The 19,567-nt window shown below is 46.0% G+C and overlaps 2 protein-coding genes across 4 annotated transcripts in view; both read right to left on the bottom strand.

Moving 5' to 3' along the window:
- Positions 1-19,567, bottom strand: part of RABGAP1 (RAB GTPase activating protein 1) — a 495,691-nt gene that overhangs the window by 203,366 nt on the left and 272,758 nt on the right. The gene's annotated exons all lie outside the window — the stretch shown is intronic.
- On the bottom strand, positions 6,970-7,800 carry LOC115472863 (60S ribosomal protein L6-like). The gene is given in 2 exon segments (XM_030207334.1): positions 6,970-7,310; positions 7,313-7,800. Coding segments are annotated over 2 exon segments (786 nt in total). The 5' UTR covers positions 7,787-7,800; the 3' UTR covers positions 6,970-6,998.

Here is a 19,567-nt window from a genome sequence, read left to right as displayed (position 1 = left end):
CCACACAGGAAACGAAAACGGTCGGGAAAAGCTGAGGAGGTAGAAGATGCTCTTCTTCGGTGGTTTTCTCAAGTCAGGAGCAGACAGTTTCCTGTCAGTGGTCCACTGCTTATGAAGAAAGCTAACCAGCTAGCTGAAAGTCTTCGACTAACTGAATTCAAAGCCACTGTTGGATTTTTGGAAAGATGGAAGGAGAGGAACATAAAATTCAAGAAACAGCATGGTGAGAAACAAGACGCTGATGACTTTGGTGCTGAAAATTGGGTTGTTTCAGTTCTTCCTACCATCTTGAACGAGTTTGCACCTCGTGACATTTTCAATGCTGACAAAAACGGTCTCTACTGGTGAGCGATTCCTGATGGAACACTTGCATTCAAACATGCCGAAACTACTGGAGGTAAAACGTCGAAGGACTGACTGATGATCCTCCTTTGCTGCAATATGGATGGGAGTGAGAAGTTGGAACCCCTCGTCATTGGAAAGAGCAAATAGCCCTGCTGCTTCAAGAAAGTTAAGCGACTTCCTGTGTCATATGAGGCTAATGCAAATTCATGGATGACTGGGGAAATTTGGAAGCAGTGGATAAAGAAGTTAGACACTAGAATGTGGGAACAAAAGTGTCAGATTTTGTTGCTTTGTGATAATTGTGCTGCACACAGGGATGATGTCAGGCTGTCTAACGTCAAGGTGGTCTTCCAGCCACCAAACACTATCTCTCTGATCCAACCTATGGATCAGGGCATAATAGCCAATTTCAAACAACATTATCGGGCTCTTGTGCTACATCGTCTGATGAGCGTTATGGATGGCCAGGCTGGCAAGGATAAACGTGCTGTTGAACTGGCTCGTAATCTATCACTGTTACATTCCCTACAGATGCAGAAAGAAGCCTGGAATCATGTTACACAGGCAACCATTGAGAACTGCTACAAGCGGGCAAGCTTTGTTAAGGATGTGGAGAGGGACGAAATAGATGCAGCTGTTGCAAACGTGTCAGATGAACAGGTTATTGACATCCCAGCCGGTGTTACTGCTCAGAGGAGTTCCATCGCTACATAGCTGTTGATTACGATCTACAAACAACTGAAGACAGGCAACAACGGCTGATGATGGAACAGATGATGAAATGAGCAGCGAGGCACATGCTGACAAAATTCAACCACCTCCTCCTGTCACTTTTGCAAGAGTGCTGGAGAGTTCAACACCATGCTGGCCTACCTGTAGGCCACTGCATGTCAGTGTTATGACAGTTTTTATCGTCTGGCAGATGTAGTCTATGGAACTCACAGACCCAATAGTGTACAGAGGACTATAACTGATTACTTCAAGTAAGCCTAACGTTAGCGGAGATTGGGTGGTGACGCCGGTAATTGGAAACAAAATGGGAGCTGGGCAGACTTCTATGTTCTATGCCCTGATCGTGACTGAACAGATAGAGATGGGCTGGAGTGTAAATTTTAAGGGGGTTCGATGTTAGCTTCAGAACTTAGTACAAGAACAGTACTGGGCAGACTTCTACAGTCTGTGCCCTGAGAAAGGCAAGGACAAATCAAACTCGGGTATACATATAAAGTATCACATACCAAGTAAAATGAGTTTATCTTGTTGGGCAGACTGGATGGACCATACAGGTCTTTATCTGCCGTCATTTACTATGTTACTATATGTTTATCAGATGTCAAGCTTCTTTGGGACACAACAGTTAAGTGCACGCTCTGGTTAACTGTATGCATTTCTTTGGTCCAAGACCCTTGCACTTATGCAGATTGCACTGTGTGTGTGTGTATGTATATATATATATATATATATATATATATATATATAAAAATCATAAACTAATATTTTCCATATGTTACTATAAACTCATATTTTACATGTATTATATTCCTATGGGTGTCTCAGTGTTTACCTCCAGCTGATTTCTACCACGAGCTAAAAACGCTACTACAGCTTGGTAAAAGACCCTCTGTATATTTGTTTTATTATATATAGATTGTATAACTCCTGAGGCAGGCATGTGTGTGCCGAAACACGGCTCCGTGACGAGTCTTTTGGTACTTCCACAAATATTTAGTCCTCTGTAGCTGGTGTATCAATATATATGTACTTCTATTTGCCTTTGAGAGACTCATTTTGGATTTTTAAATTGCCCATCCCTACTTTTATTTTGTTTTGTTCTTTTGGGGGAGGTGGGTCAGTAAAATACGTGGTTTTATATCACTTCTATTTTACCTTTTGTGCTTCCCCACAAAGGGAATACTGGAAAGAATTAAATAAAAGGGATCAATGACTAGGTATCTGTAGGTCAAAGTCCACAGAAGTGGAGGCACACAAAACAGTAAAAGCATGAACACAAAGCACTGCAAGTATAAACCCAACTAAAACATGACACTTCAGAAGAAGACAGAAGGACAACGCAAATGTTTCAAAAGACTATAAAAGACCTGACACGGCACCGAATTTCGGCTACAATGTCTACCCCAGAAGTCTAAAAAAATAATAAAATACATGTGTAAAATATAAATGTATCAAAAATTATAAATAAAAAAGTTACGTAAATAGATTATATTCATACATACATAAATGACCAGGACAATAAAATCCTAACAAAAACATATGTAAATGATGGTAATACATACAAAATCTCTTGTGTGCTTAAAACATGATTTAAAAAGCAGAAATGCCACTAACCTTGGTAAATAAATGCAATGTAAAAATCATTAGAATATTGTCTAAAACAACAATCACAAGAAATCACAATCATAAGAAAAGCATAAATAACTGCACATTAGTATGAACTGGCCTGCATATCAACACATTATAATATAAATAAAAAACTCAAAAGACAAAAAAAACGTGGGTAAAACATGTAACAAAAACTTATTTAAAAAAGAATAAAGTAAAATGTTAGCAGAAAAATCAATGACAAACACATAGAGGGGCATAATCGAACGCGAACGCCCATCTCCATGGGCGTCTATGTCCGAGAATGGGTAAGTGAAGGGGTGGGACAGACCGTATTTTCGAAAAAAATGGGTGTCCATCTTTCGTTTCAAAAATACGGTTTGTACGGACCAAAATGCCATTGATTTAGTCGTTTGTGAGCTGGGCGTTTGTTTTTTTTAGCGATAATGGAAAATAAAAACGCCCAGCTCAGAAACGTCCTAATCCAAGCCATTTGGACATGGGAGGGGCCAGGATTCGTAGTACACTCGCCCCCCTGACATGCCAAGACACCAACTGGACACCCTAGAGGTCAGTGCGGTGGACTTCAGAAAACGCTCCCACATGCATAGCTCCCTTACCACGGGTGCTGAGCCCCCAAGCCCCCTCCCCCAAAACCCACTACCCACAAATGTACAACACTACCATAGCTCTTAGGGGTGAATGAGGCACCTACATGTGGGTACAGTGGGTTTTGGAGGCCTCCCATTTACCAGCACAAGTGTTACAGGTAGGGGGGATGGGCCTAGGTCCGCCTGCCTGACGTGCACTGCGGTACCCACTAAAAGTGCTCCAGGGACCTGCATACACGCAGGCCTCTAGGACTTGTTGCTGCTGTATAACCTTGGCACACCAGTTGACACCTGAAGACTAATTTCTTGGAAAAAGTCCTTTATTGGAATAAGCACGCTTACTCACAGTTAACTGCAGATCAGAGGTTGTCCCCCACTGGCAAAGAGTCTTCCTGGTACTGAGATTAGCAGTAGGTCAGAGCTGGCAGAATGCTATACAATGCCCTCTTTCAGCAACATTCAAGGGAAGAACTAAGTGCTGTAACGTGGCCAACACATGAAAGGGACCTAAAACTCTGTTACAAAAATGGCCACTACCTCATGGACTACCGGAAACAAAACAGGGCACACTCTGACCCAGTAAGCAGGGGGAAAAGCACCATGGGAGTAGAGCCTACCAACTACCAACATTGTGAGCAGTTAACACAAGCTACTGGAATCACGGAGCCCAATACCCTACACACCCACCACAATGCATTGCTGATGTGACTCTGCAGTGCACATAACAGAAAAGGTGTCACATTCACCCGAGAGCCACATCCGAACCAGGGAAAGGCTGTCACAGGATAGAACACATTCTGCTGTCATGGAGGTGGGTACGGCATTTGAGGCTGGCATACAGGCTGGAAAACAAAGTGTTTAAAGTGGGTTTTTTTGGTGGGAGGGGGTTAGTGACCACTGGTGGAGTCAGGGGAGGTGATCCCTGATTCCCTCCGGTGGTCATCTGGTCAGTTGGGGCACTTTTTTGGGACTTGGAACTGAAAAAAAAGGGTCCAAATAAATCGGACCAAATTCTCGTCCAAAACGCCCTTGTTTCGATTATCAGCTAAAGACGCCCATCTCTCCTCGGCCGATAACCACGCTCAGTTCCGCCTTCGCCATGCCTCTGACACGCCTCCATCAACTTTGTTCGTTCCTGCGACGGAGTGCAGTTGAAGACGACCAAAATCAGCTTTCGATTATACCGATTTGGTCGCACACGGGAGAAAGACGCCCATCTCCCGATTTGGGTCGAAATATGGGCGTCTTTCTCTTTCGAAAATAAGCTGGATAATCATTTTGAAATAAAAGTGTTCCATGTATAATCAAAACCAAAACCTATATACAAGGCAGTAAGATTCAAAATGCAGTAGTGAAGTGAAATGCCTAGAAAAGGAAGGAATGTGTAAAAACATTTATGGTGAGTGTACTAAACACTGAGGAAACAGTGCATGTGGCCCTTATATAATCAAAGATGGAAAAAAGAGGGGAAAAGCGTTTTATACAACAAGATGCAACAACCATATAAAAAAATACTTAAAAAATATTTTGCTGAATGTGTCTTGATTAAAACTTTTACACTTTCTAGACATTTTATTTACATTTTAGATTTTGATGGATATTTTTATGAGATTATTCCCCTCTTCACTTCTGTTTAACATCTAAACATACTGGGTTTTCTTCTGTATCTCCATGTGCCCACATCTGATTTCCCTGACTGGAGACCTCTCATTATCTCTAAATATCCAATGTCACAAAAACATTTTATTATTTAAATCAATAAATAAAATAAATATAAAATTATAAAAACTCACAATAGAAACTAAACTCTTATTCAAGTCCACTGGTCTCATAAATGTGGTTGCTGTATCAATCAACATATACATTCTGACATATAGCAAACCACACAAATACGTTAATCCTATAAACTGATATTACCTATTACTTGTTTATTAATCTTTTATTTCTGTGAAAACAGCCAACTATGGGGTCCTTTAAGAAAACAGTGGCAAAAAAAGCTATTTTTTAATGGGCCGGGAAATGGGCCTCCACTGATGTTAAAAACCAACGTGCATCTATTTTATTTTATTTATTTATTGCATTTGTATCCCACATTCCCCCACCTATTTGCAGGCTCAATGTGGCTTACATACATTTATTGACATAGATTCATTGATTTATGGCCTGAGCCCTTACTGCCACCCACTGACATAGTGGTAAGGGCTCATGCGCTACCCACTCGGTAACCATGCAGCATGCGCCAATATGGGCACACTGCCAGTTACCGCCGGAAACAACCCTGCGGTAGAATACAGAAAATATCTAACACAGTTTTACCTGTAGCTGAAAATGATTCTTAACAGCCAATGCAAATTTTAGCATATATAAATTGCACTTGACTTTAGGCTTGATTCTATTAGAAGAGAGGCTAATGAGGCCATACTTAGGTGTGTATTTAATAGTTTATTAAGCTGTGTACGTTTCCCTTCCCCCTTTACTTGGAAATAGCTAGGGGTACAAATTTCAAACTCTGGAAGTTGTAGGCATGTTGTAGGAGATGCAATTTGAAGTTTGAGACTGCACAGTGATTAAAGGGTGGATCTATATGGTTGACAAACTGATACATGGCACAGAATTCTGGACAGTGGAGACATGAAAAAGCGACATAACCATGAAAAGAGAGAGGAAGATAGAAGAGGTTGCTTGTAACGTTGGACATTCTACTTGTGTTTCTCTTCACCAAATTATAATATGATAACCTGTCTGCCAGATCCAGAAAGCATTCTATACATGCAATATATAAATAAAAGAAATTTCCCATAGTTACTTCAAAAGAAACAACAGGCATGATATAGAAAGGATTAATGCTCCTAACACTGAAAGGTATGCTCCTAAATTGGCCTCTGGAAAACATTTTTAGGGCTGTCTAAATTTATGCTCAAAATTTCACTAAACGTCTACTTTTAGGAGCAACCAAAACAAAACAGGTTGCAACAGAAGCAGATTTAGGGCAGGGAAAAGGTGACTAAAGTAGAAGACACAAAATGTTGAGAACTGCCAGTTTTTCATATCACGGGTCCATAGGCAGTCTGAAAAGGCTACATGTTTGAACTTCTGCAATTTTTTTTTCATATAAACGCATAGGGTTTGTACTGTTGTATTACAAGTTGTTTTCGCTCATTGAATTCACTAAAGCCACCTTTTCTGTTTCTAGTGACTTTAGTCACCTTTTCCCCAGAGATGGTCACAAATGATTAGGAGCTTAGGGGTCCTTTTACAAAACAGCAGTAGAGCTACTGCCACTTTGCCATGCACCAAATCGAGACTACTGCCAGGCTGCAGCAGGAGTCCAGCAGTAGTTCCCACCCCCAGCACATGCCATTTCCAGTGCAACAAAAACATATATATATTTGTTTTAGAAACCTGGGTCATTTTATTTCAAATAATTTTTTTGATAGTGGCTAGTAAACTGAAAAAGGTGGTGCCTAAAGCAGATAATTCCTATGTTAGTTCAATCAAAATACACCAGTCTCCTCTTTTTTTCCCCTGAACTAAAGGGCAGATTATGGCCTCAATTTTTGTACATGTGCTATGCCATACTGCACTATCAGCATCACTCAAGGCATGTAAGAAAAATTAATTAATCCTCCAAAGTAGCAGATTAAATGTCACTAGATATAAGGAAACATTTCCACACATTTTTAATAAGTTTGTTTTAAACTTTTAGAACACTAGTTTATGAGGATAAACGCCACTGGAAAGGGAGAATGAAGAACGGAGGTAACCACGAAGCTGGCCCACTTTCTTGATGAGAGGCAGGAGTTGAGAGTCCACGGCCTTCTGGTCTGCCTTGCGCTGCGCAGTTACCTCATATTTTTCCTTCTGTGTGTCAAAGATTTCTCCCTCTTGATGTTTGGGTTTGCGCAGCTTCTTCTTCTTGAAGTAGGAATCAGTCAGATGCTTTGGGATTTTTACACTAGACACATCAAGTTTGGTAAACGTGGCAATGACAAATTTCTGATGTGCTCTGCGTAGATGGGGACACGATTGATGGTCAGAGGCCCTGTCACGAGAAGCAAGCCAGTTGGAAGATGCTTCAAGAAGACCACATGCTTTCCCCTGTGACGACCAGTGAGGAGGATCAGAACTGTTCCAGGTGTGATAGAGGCATGCAGTCTCCGTTTATGTTGGGAAAAGGGCTTTTTGCCATGACTCAGCAGTTTACGAGGAACATCTTCTGTTGGATAGTAGCGTGGCATTTTACGTAGTTTAACCACACGATTGCCTCCATTTTTATCACCACCCACTGGTTTTGTTACAGTGGCACGTACTCTCCCTTTCTTCTTTTCAATCTTGGTTTTTTGAGCCTTGTTCTTGCGCTTGTACAAAGCTTTTCTAGCATACACTGCAGAACGGGAGTATTTCCCTATTCCTTTAGCCAGCACAGGATTACGGCTGGCATGATGCTTTTTAACCTTTTTAACCTTCTTAGCCTTCTTCTCATCAGGCATCTTTGCAGAATAGAAAAGCCAAAAATATTTTTTTATTTTTGTAGTGCCGGGGATTACTGCTGGGTTAGAACAGAAGCCCTTACTGTCACTTAAATAGGTGACAGTAAGGGCTCCCCCGAAAATGGCAGCACGCCAATCCCTGTGATTAGCATAGGGCCATTTCTTATTTTGGGGGCTAAAAACAATATTTTACCTGCTGCAGTAAAAGGGGGCCTCAGCACTTGGCAAATGCATGTGCTGACGCCACTGCAGAATCTTTTTTATCGTAGCTTGGTAAAAGGGTCCCTTAGCTAGAACTGATTTTCAGTATTAGGTTCATATATTAGGAAAATGAATGCAGGCCTAAATTTATAAGCATAATTTTTAAATTCCATAATTAAGTTGCATTTTCAGCTGAAAGCTTAGACCATTATTTTAGAAACACAGCACACACATGTAAATACTGATTTCAGAAGGCTGCTATTTACACATATGATGTACATGTAGAGATTTCAAGGGAGTGTGGCTTAGGCAGGCCTACCATCTACACACGTATTTCTGATTTACAAAGACAATACACATACATGAGGACAGATTTCCATTAACAGGATTTATACCTGCTCAAAAACATTTAATCATTAAAAAAAAAAAGGTGTTTGTTTCAGCCAAGGCTTTATATGAGAAATTAAAGGGAGCCATTCTCCTTCAGTCAATGAAGTTTATGGTCACTCCAAAAATGAGAACAGGTTAAACCCATAAATGAAAGCAGGCTAAAATAGTAATCTCACTACTTAACTGGCAGCACTTAAATGTGTACGTTCGTAAAATTGAGGCAGCTACATGGTGGAAATGGAGATTTTCATGGACGATGTGAAATTACCATGCACGTGTGTGTGTGCTAACACCTCCACATGGAGGTTGCCATTCATTTTTTCAATTTTTATCTTCATAAAATGGCTCAGCCCACTGCACATACTGGCAAATACACATGTAGTCCGGCAGGTAATATACATGGTAACACAGTGGTGTATTTATTCAAGGTGCAAGTGTTGCGTACGCACCCCCTATCAGACCTGACATGAGGAACTTTGTCAAAAGCTTTCTGAAAATCTAGATACACTACATCAACCAGCTCACCTTTATCCACATGTGTATTCACACCTTCAGTGAAATGAAGCAAATTGGTGAGGTAAGACTTCCCTTGACTGAAACTATGCTGATTCTGTCCCATTAAACCATGTTTATTTGTGTTCCATAATTTTATTCTTTATAATAGTTTCCACTATTTTACTCGGCACTGACGTCCGGCTTACTGATCTGTAATTTCCCAGATCACTCCTGGAACTGTTTTTAAAAATTGGCATCACATTGGCCACGATCCAATCTGCAGATACTACAGAAATTTTAATGACAGGGTACATTACTAACAGCAGATCAGCAATTTCATGTTTGATTTCTTTCAGTACCCTCAAATGCATGCAATCCAGTCCAGGTGATCTACTACTCTTTAATTTGTCAGTTTGGCTCAGTTAATCTTCCAGTTTCACCGAGATTTCTTTCAGTTCCTCCACATCATCACCCTTGAAAACCATTTCTGATACAGGTAGCTCTCTTACATCTTCTTCTGTAAAGACCGAAGCAAGGACTATGGCCTTGTCCTCCCTGAGTGCTCCTTTTGCTCCTTCGTGGTCTAATGGTCCCCCAGATCCCTTGCAGGCTTTCTGCTTCTGATGTAGCTGAAAAAGTTGTTACTGTGAGTTTTGCCTCTGCTACAAGTTTCTCTTCATATTCTCTTTTAGCCACCTTCATCAATGCTTTGCATCTAACTTGCCAGTGCTTATGTTGCTTCTTCTTTTCTTCATTTGGGTCCTTTTTTCATTCTTTGAAAGACATTCTTTTGGCTCTAATAGTCTCTTTCACGTCACGTTTTAACTATATGGCTGTCGTTTCCTCTTCTTTTCACCTTTATAAATACAAGGAACACATCTGGTCTAGGCTTCCAAGATGGTATCTTTACACAACGTCCATGCCTGACTTAATGTCCTAACCTTTGCAACCGGTCCTTATAGCTTCTTTTTAACCATTTTCTTCATTTTATTATAGTAGTCCTTTTGAAAATTAAATGCTGCTACAGTAGATTTCCTTTGTGGCTTCATTCCAGGTAGTAGCTCAAATTTGATCATGTTATGATCACTGTTTCCCAGAAGACCCAACACTATTACTTCTCGTACTATGGCCCTCACTCCACCAAGAACTACATCTAAAATGGCTCCCCCTTTTATCGGTTCCTAGAGCAGTTGCTCCAAGAAGCAGTCAATTATTACATCCAAAAATTTTATCTCCCTGGTGCTCCCTGATGTAACATTTATCCAGTCTATATTGGGGTAATTGAAATAACCCATTATTATACTGTTGCCTAATTTGCCAAGCGCACTTTAGTGTATTTACAAGCAGTTAAGTGATTCCAAACATCTCATACCAGGCACCCCTCTCCAGTCTGGGCCGATAGGTCGCTCCCATGATGAAGCAAGGACTAACCTTGCAGCAACAATACTTAAGCAACAGAGGTGGTCCTCCCCGTTATCCAAACCAAGCACTAGGAGATTTAATAAGGCAGTCTCCACTGTAGGAGAAATTGATTGCTGCAACATTTCAGATAAAAACGCAAAGACCTTCTTCCAAAAGGTTGGACCAAGAGACACCCCCACCACATATGAAAAAAGGTACCTTGCATACCACAGCCTCTCCAACACTGTTCCCCCCTGCCTCAATAACTGACAGTTTCACCGAGGTAAAATACCAGCAAAGGACCAGTTATAACCATTCTCCACCAGCAGAACTGAAAGTCATAGGGAACCAAATGAACTCCCATTCCCTTCCCAATATCTCCCTTCCTAAATCCTCTTCGTATATGGCACCTGTTACCCCCTTCAAGTAATCAAACAAGCATGAATCTGAGAAATCGCACTATGTTACTTGGGCACCAACAAGCGCTCAAACTCAGTTAGCCCCTTAGAAACCTCCCCCAGGATCTCCAAACTGTGTATATAATGCTTGACCTATAAATAGGGAAAAAGGTCTCGGGGAACCAAATGATACTCTCAAAACCACCCAAATTCACAGACCTCCTCCCTTAGTGAGGAGGAATACAAAAACTGACCCACATACACTATTTCCCCTCTTCCCTCTCCTGATCCCTGCTGGATTGAAACTCTTCATTAAACCTCAAGGGCATGTACCAAGAATACTTCCGCCCTTCCAACAGCCAAGCTCTAGTAGCCCTCCAAACACTCAAACTAAGCCTTTGAAAGGTCCCCTCCTCAGATCCACCCATGCTTCACCGCCCCCCCCCCCCCCCGGCAACCAGGGCAAATGCAGTAAAGTGACAACCTCTCCCTCCCCCTGTTCAACTCGCTCCACTTGCCATTTCAACACTGCCCAAAATTGGGCCACCTGATAGTATTTCTTAATGTTAGGGACCGCCAAACCCTCATCTGTCTTACTAAGACACATAATATTCTGGGACACCCTAGGGCGCCACCGAGACCAAATACACCTCAAGATCAACTGTTGTAACTGAGTCAAATTGCACTCATCCACAGCAATAGGAAGAGATGAAAACAAATAAAATAACTGCAACCTGATCCCACTTCTCTAGATCCTGCAGAATCTGCCAGAACAAAGGCTTATAATTTAAATTATACAAATTAGTACTCAGCCCCCCCCCCCCAAATATACACCCAAATAACGAATAGCCAAGGTCACTCACTGAAACAGAAATCTAGCTTGAAAGGGCACCACCTGGTGCTCTAAAAGTAATATTCAAAACCTCAGACTTATGCATATTAACTATGAACCCCAACACCACAGCATACTGAGCCAATTCCTCCAACACAACCTCCAGAGAGTCCCTCGGATTAGTCAAAGTAAAAAGAAAGCCATCCACAAACACACCGAGTTTGTATTCCCTTTCCTGCACCTGAGGGCCAGTGATTCGTGGGTTATCCTGAACTCTTTGAGCCAGACGCTCAATAGCCAAAGCAAAACATGGGGACAGGGGACAACCCTGGCGAGTTTCCCTATGCAATTCAAAAACCGACATGTAACCCCCATTCACCTTAATACAAGCCACTGGAGAAGTATATAAAACCTGAATCCACCCCCTTAACCGGGGTCCCAGCCCCATCTTGTCCAGAACTTTAAATAGAAAGAGTCAAGAGACCTGGTCAAAGGCCTTCTCCACATCAACTGAAAACAAAACCAAATCCTGATGCAGCCTCTTAGCATGATCCATAAGATTAAGAACCCTGCGCAAGTTATTCCAGTCTGCCTACCCTTCACAAACTCAAACTGAACTGGGTGAACTAGCCTGGGCAGCTAGCTCATTAGCCACTCCGCCACTATTCTAGTAAAGGTTTTGGTATCCACCCCTAGGAGTGAAATGGGGGCGCTATGATGCACAAAGAATCGCATCCTTACTGTCCTTTGGCAATACAGTCAGCCCAGCTAATCGTATAAAATGTGGGAGCCTACCCCCCACTTCCAGCAAATTATAAAATTCCAACATTGGATGGACAAGAACATCCTGAAAATTTTTATAAAACTTAACAGTAAAACCATGCAATCCTGGCCCCCTTTCCCCCAAGCCTCATAGTCCTAAGAGCCTGTTGAAACTGACTACCAGTGACTGGCCTGTCCAAATGCTCCAAGTCCTTTACATCCACCTGCAACAGCCCCAACAAGTACAAGTAAGGATCCAGAGCCACTAAATTCCAGCCCTGTTAGGGGGAATACAGCCTTTCATAATATTCCACAAATCGCTCCCCGATAGACTGTTCCTCACAGATATCCCTCCCATCCCCTGTTTTAACGTGCAAAGTATTATTCTGCAAGCTCATCTTCAATTTATTAGCCAACAACCTACTAGCCTTATTATTAAACTCAAAAGAATGCTGCTGCAATAACTGAAGATTATAGTGAAGGCCCTCAACTTCTTAATCCCAGAGCCTCCTATGCACCTCCTCTAACCTTATCCATAAATCCTTCCTAACTGGATATTGTTTATGAGTAATCTCTAAGCGCTGCAAGGTGGCATGCAACACTTGAAGCTCTTCCAAATCAACTGCCCCCACAGAGTAGCTTTTAATCCCTCCCAAAACCCTTCAGGGGACACCCCAGACTATTATAGCAAATATATTCTTACAAACACGTACGCACCTGCTTAACAATTTGGGGATCAAGTAAACTATCAGTAAGCCGCCAATACAATTGACCCAAGGTTTTCACATTTTCAAGCAAGTCTACCCAAACATAACATGGTCTGACCACTTTAGAGCCTCAATCTTAGAGCCCACCACTGCCTGCAAGAGTCCCTTGTCCACAAAAAGATAGTCATTACTAGAGTATGACTGATGGACAGAGGAGAAATAAGTGTAATCTCTTTGTAGCGGGTGCCCCCACAGCCATGCATCCACCAGGTTGAGAGAAGCTAAAAAGCTTGTCAACTGTTGTCTAACCTTTTTGCTACAGCTCACCCGTGGACCTGTATTATCCAACCCTGGAATACAAGTCAAATTAAAATCCACACCCACAATCAGATGACCCTCCTGGTATGGTAAAATCACATCCAAATGCACTTTCAAAAAATCCCCTTGATTTTCAATTGGCAAATATTAACAAGGGTATACTTAACTCCATTCACCAACATTATAGCTATAGTAGCAAAGTGCCCCTACAGATCCCGTTTAATCTGAAGACCTCCACCGTCAGACCCCTTGCAAATAAAATACCCACACCCTCTTTTTTAGTGGAACCCAGAGTAGAGGCCCAAAAAACTTTAGGAAAGTGAGCATCAGGAACATAACACACATGCTTCTTAAGATGAGTGTCCTGCAGGAAACTAATAGCCCCCTTCACTCTAGTTAGTTCCTTAAACATAGAATGCTTAAAGGGGGAATTAAGGCAGGGATTCCCATACTATAAGCAGAGAGCAAATCCCATCCAGAGTGGAGGAGTGGCCTACTGGTTAGGGTGGTGGACTTTGGTCCCGGGGAACTGAGGAACTGAGTTTGATTCCCACTTCAGGCACAGGCAGCTCCTTGTGACTCTGGGCAAGTCACTTAACCCTCCATTGCCCCATATAAGCCGCTTTGAGCCTGCCATGAGTGGGAAAGCGCGGGGTACAAATGTAACAAAAAAAAAAATACCCAGCTACCCACACCCCCACAACCACCTCTCTCCACAACGTCCGCATGAGAAATCATATGATTCTCCACCAGATAGTTAGGAAGCAACCTCCCAAGCAGCCCTCAACAATCACACCACATCAAACCCCCACTCTCAAGCACTCACACATACCTACATCCCCAACTCCCTCAAACATCCCCATCCCCATCCCCCACACACAAAGTACACCCCCATAGAACCAAAGCGAATGCTACATACCTGTAGAAGGTATTCTCCGAGGACAGCAGGCTGATTGTTCTCACTGATGGGTGACGTCCACGGCAGCCCCTCCAATCGGAAACTTCACTAGCAAAGTCCTTTGCTAGCCCTCGCGCGCCCGCGCGCACCGCGCATGCGCGGCCGTCTTCCCGCCCGAAACCGGCTCGAGCCGGCCAGTCCAGTATGTAGCAAGACAATACACTTCAAGGGAAGACACAACTCCAAAGGGGAGGCGGGCGGGTTTGTGAGAACAATCAGCCTGCTGTCCTCAGAGAATACCTTCTACAGGTATGTAGCATTCGCTTTCTCCGAGGACAAGCAGGCTGCTTGTTCTCACTGATGGGGTATCCCTAGCCCCCAGGCTCACTCAAAACAACAACATTGGTCAATTGGGCCTCGCAACGGCGAGGACATAACTGAGATTGACCTAAAAAATTTACCAACTAACTGAGAGTGTAGCCTGGAACAGAACAAACAGGGCCCTCGGGGGGTGGAGTTGGATCCTAAAGCCCAAACAGGTTCTGAAGAACTGACTGCCCGAACCGACTGTCACGTCGGGTATCCTGCTGCAGGCAGTAATGAGATGTGAATGTGTGGACAGATGACCACGTCGCAGCTTTGCAAATTTCCTCCATGGTGGCTGACTTCAAGTGGGCTACCGACGCTGCCATGGCTCTAACATTATGAGCCGTGACATGACCCTCAAGAGCCAGCCCAGCCTGGGCGTAAGTGAAGGAAATGCAATCTGCTAGCCAATTGGATATGGTGCGTTTCCCTACAGCCACTCCCCTCTTGTTGGGATCAAAAGAAACAAACAATTGGGCGGACTGTCTGTGGGGCTGTGTCCGCTCCAGATAGAAGGCCAATGCTCTCTTGCAGTCCAATGTGTGCAGCTGACGTTCAGCAGGGCAGGAATGAGGACGGGGAAAGAATGTTGGCAAGACAATTGACTGGTTCAGATGGAACTCCGACACAACCTTTGGCAGAAACTTAGGGTGAGTGCGGAGGACTACTCTGTTGTGATGAAATTTGGTGTAAGGGGCCTGGGCTACCAGGGCCTGAAGCTCACTGACTCTACGAGCCGAGGTAACTGCCACCAAGAAAATGACCTTCCAGGTCAAGTACTTCGGATGGCAGGAATTCAGTGGCTCGAAAGGAGGTTTCATCAGCTGGGTGAGAACGACATTGAGATCCCATGACACTGTAGGAGGCTTGACAGGGGGCTTTGACAAAAGCAAACCTCTCATGAAGCGAACAACTAAAGGCTGTCCTGAGATCGGCTTACCTTCCACTTGGTAATGGTATGCACTGATTGCACTAAGGTGAACCCTTACGGAGTTGGTCTTCAGACCAGACTCAGACAAGTGGAGAAGGTATTCAAGCAGGGTCTGTGTAGGACAAGAGCGAGGATCTAGGGCCTTGCTGTCACACCAGACGGCAAACCTCCTCCAATGAAAGAAGTAACTTCTCTTAGTGGAGTCTTTCCTGGAAGCAAGCAAGATGCGGGAGACACCCTCTGGCAGACCCAAAGAGGCAAAGTCTACGCCCTCAACATCCAGGCCGTGAGAGCCAGGGACTGGAGGTTGGGATGCAGCAGAGCCCCTTCGTCCTGCGTGATGAGGGTCGGAAAACACCCCAATCTCCACGGTTCTTCGGAGGATAACTCCAGAAGAAGAGGGAACCAGATCTGACGCGGCCAAAAGGGAGCAATCAGAATCATGGTGCCTCGGTCTTGCTTGAGTTTCAACAAAGTCTTCCCCACCAGAGGAATGGGAGGATAAGCATACAGCAGACCTTCCCCCCAATCCAGGAGGAAGGCATCCGACGCCAGTCTGCCGTGGGCCTGAAGCCTGGAACAGAACTGAGGGACCTTGTGGTTCACTTGAGATGCGAAGAGATCCACCAGGGGGGTGCCCCACGCCCGGAAGATCTGTCGCACCACACGGGAATTGAGCGACCACTCGTGAGGTTGCATAATCCTGCTCAACCTGTCGGCCAGACTGTTGTTTACGCCTGCCAGATATGTGGCTTGGAGCACCATGCCTTGACGGCGAGCCCAGAGCCACATGCTGACGGCTTCCTGACACAGGGGGCGAGATCCGGTGCCCCCCTGCTTGTTGACGTAGTACATGGCAACCTGATTGTCTGTCTGAATTTGGATAATTTGGTGGGACAGCCGATCTCTGAAAGCCTTCAGAGCGTTCCAGATCGCTCGCAACTCCAGAAGATTGATCTGTAGATCGCTTTCTTGGAGGGACCACCTTCCTTGGGTGTGAAGCCCATCGACATGAGCTCCCCATCCCAGGAGAGACGCATCCGTGGTCAGCACTTTTTGAGGCTGAGGAATTTGGAAGGGACGTCCCAGAGTCAAATTGGAGCAAATCGTCCACCAATACAGGGATTCGAGAAAACTCGTGGACAGGTGGATCACGTCCTCTAGACCCCCGGCGGCCTGATACCACTGGGAGGCTAGGGTCCATTGAGCAGATCTCATGTGAAGGCGGGCCATGGGAGTCACATGAACTGTGGAAGCCATGTGGCCCAGCAATCTCAACATCTGCCGAGCTGTGATCTGCTGGGACGCTCGCACCCGCGAGACGAGGGACAACAAGTTGTTGGCCCTCGCCTCTGGGAGATAGGCGCGAGCCGTCCGAGAATCCAGCAGGGCTCCGATGAATTCGAGTTTCTGCACTGGGAGAAGATGGGACTTTGGGTAATTTATCACAAACCCCAGTAGCTCCAGGAGGCGAATAGTCATCTGCATGGACTGCAGGGCTCCTGCCTCGGATGTGTTCTTCACCAGCCAATCGTCGAGATATGGGAACACGTGCACCCCCAGCCTGCGAAGCGCCACTGCTACCACAGCTAGGCACTTTGTGAACACCCTGGGCGCAGAGGCGAGCCCAAAGGGTAGCACACAGTACTGGAAGTGGCGTGCGCCCAGCTGAAATCGCAGATACTGTCTGTGAGCTGGCAGTATCGGGATGTGTGTGTAGGCATCCTTCAAGTCCAGAGAGCATAGCCAATCGTTTTGCTGAATCATGGGGAGAAGGGTGCCCAGGGAAAGCATCCTGAACTTTTCTTTTACGAGATATTTGTTCAGGGCCCTTAGGTCTAGGATGGGACGCATCCCCCCTGTTTTCTTTTCCACAAGGAAGTACCTGGAATAGAACCCCAGCCCTTCTTGCCCGGATGGCACAGGCTCGACCGCATTGGCGCTGAGAAGGGCGGAGAGTTCCTCTGCAAGTACCTGCTTGTGCTGGAAGCTGTAGGACTGAGCTCCCGGTGGACAATTTGGAGGTTGAGAGGCCAAATTGAGGGTGTATCCTTGCCGGACTATTTGGAGAACCCACTGATCGGAGGTTATAAGAGGCCACCTTTGGTGAAAAGCTTTCAACCTCCCTCCGACAGGCAGGTCGCCCGGCACTGACACTTGGATGTCGGCTATGCTCTGCTGGAGCCAGTCAAAAGCTCGCCCCTTGCTTTTGCTGGGGAGCCGCGGGGCCTTGCTGATTCGCACGCTGCTGACGAGAGCGAGCGCGCTGGGGCTTAGCCTGGGCCGCAGGCTGTCGGGAAGGAGGATTGTACCTACGCTTGCCAGAAGTATAGGGAACAGTCTTCCTTCCCCCGAAAAATCGTCTACCTGTAGAGGTAGAAGCTGAAGGCTGCCGGCGGGCGAACTTGTCGAATGCGGTGTCCCGCTGGTGGAGAGACTCTACCACCTGCTCGACTTTTTCGCCAAAAATGTTATCCGCACGGCAAGGCAAGTCCGTAATCCGCTGCTGGATTCTATTCTCCAGGTCGGCGGCACGCAGCCATGAGAGCCTGCGCATCACCACACCTTGAGCAGCGGCCCTGGACGCAACATCAAAAGTGTCATAAACTCCTCTGGCCAGGAATTTTCTGCACGCCTTCAGCTGCCTGACCACCTCCTGAAAAGGCTTGGCTTGCTCAGGGGGAAGAGCATCAACCAAGCCCGCCAACTGCCGCACATTATTCCGCATGTGTATGCTCGTGTAGAGCTGGTAAGACTGGATCTTGGACACGAGCATAGAGGAATGGTAGGCCTTCCTCCCAAAGGAGTCTAAGGTTCTAGCGTCCTTGCCCGGGGGCGCCGAAGCATGTTCCCTAGAACTCTTAGCCTTCTTTAGGGCCAAATCCACAACTCCAGAGTCATGAGGCAACTGAGTGCGCATCAGCTCTGGGTCCCCATGGATCCGGTACTGGGACTCGATCTTCTTGGGAATGTGGGGATTAGTTAATGGTTTGGTCCAGTTCGCAAGCAATGTCTTCTTCAGGACATGGTGCAAGGGAACAGTGGACGCTTCCTTAGGTGGAGAAGGATAGTCCAGGAGCTCAAACATTTCAGCCCTGGGCTCGTCCTCCACAACCACCGGGAAGGGGATGGCCGTAGACATCTCCCGGACAAAGGAGGCAAAAGACAGACTCTCGGGAGGAGAAAGCTGTCTCTCAGGAGAGGGAGTGGGATCAGACGGAAGACCCCCAGACTCCTCGTCAGAGAAATATCTGGGATCTTCCTCTTCCTCCCACGAGGCCTCACCCTCGGTGTCAGACACAAGTTCACGGACCTGTGTCTGCAACCTCGCCCTGCTCGACTCCGTGGAACCCCGTCCACGATGGGGGCGTCGAGAGGTAGACTCCCTCGCCCGCATCGGCGAAGCTCCCTCCGCCGACGTAGTCGGGGAGCCTTCCTGGGAGGTGGCCGCGGTCGGTACCGCACGCGGTACCGACATCGGGGACCTCAACCTGGGCGATGGGCCAGCCGGCGCCACGCTCGACGGTACCGGCGGCGCAAGCACCGCCGGTACCGGAGGGGTAGGGCGCAACAGCTCTCCCAGAATCTCTGGGAGAACGGCCCGGAGGCTCTCGTTTAGAGCGGCTGCAGAGAAAGGCTGAGAGGTCGATGCAGGCGTCGACGTCAGTACCTGTTCCGGGCGTGGAGGCTGTTCCGGGCTGTCCAGAGCGGAGCGCATCGACACCTCCTGAACAGAGGGTGAGCGGTCCTCTCGGTGCCGATGCCTGCTGGGGGCCGAATCCCTCGGCGACCCAGAGCTCTCGGTGCCGACACGGGGAGGAGACCGGTGTCGATGCTTCTTCGATTTCTTCCGAAGCATGTCACCGGAGCTCCCCGGCACCGACGAGGAGGACGTCGAATCCACCCGTCGCTTCCTCGGGGCCGAGACTGAAGAAGGTCGATCTCGGGGGGGCTGTACCGCAGGAGCCCTCAGGGTAGGCGGAGACCCACCCGAGGGCTCACCGCCACCAGCAGGGGAATGGACAGCCCTCACCTGCACTCCACCCGATGCACCACCGTCCGACGACATCAGCAGACGAGGT

Source organism: Microcaecilia unicolor, chromosome 6 (assembly GCF_901765095.1).
Source record: "Microcaecilia unicolor chromosome 6, aMicUni1.1, whole genome shotgun sequence".
NCBI classification, from domain to species: Eukaryota; Metazoa; Chordata; class Amphibia; order Gymnophiona; family Siphonopidae; genus Microcaecilia; species Microcaecilia unicolor.
The sequence above is the reverse complement of the archived record's forward strand: the minus strand, read 5'-3'. Positions and strand labels throughout refer to the sequence as shown.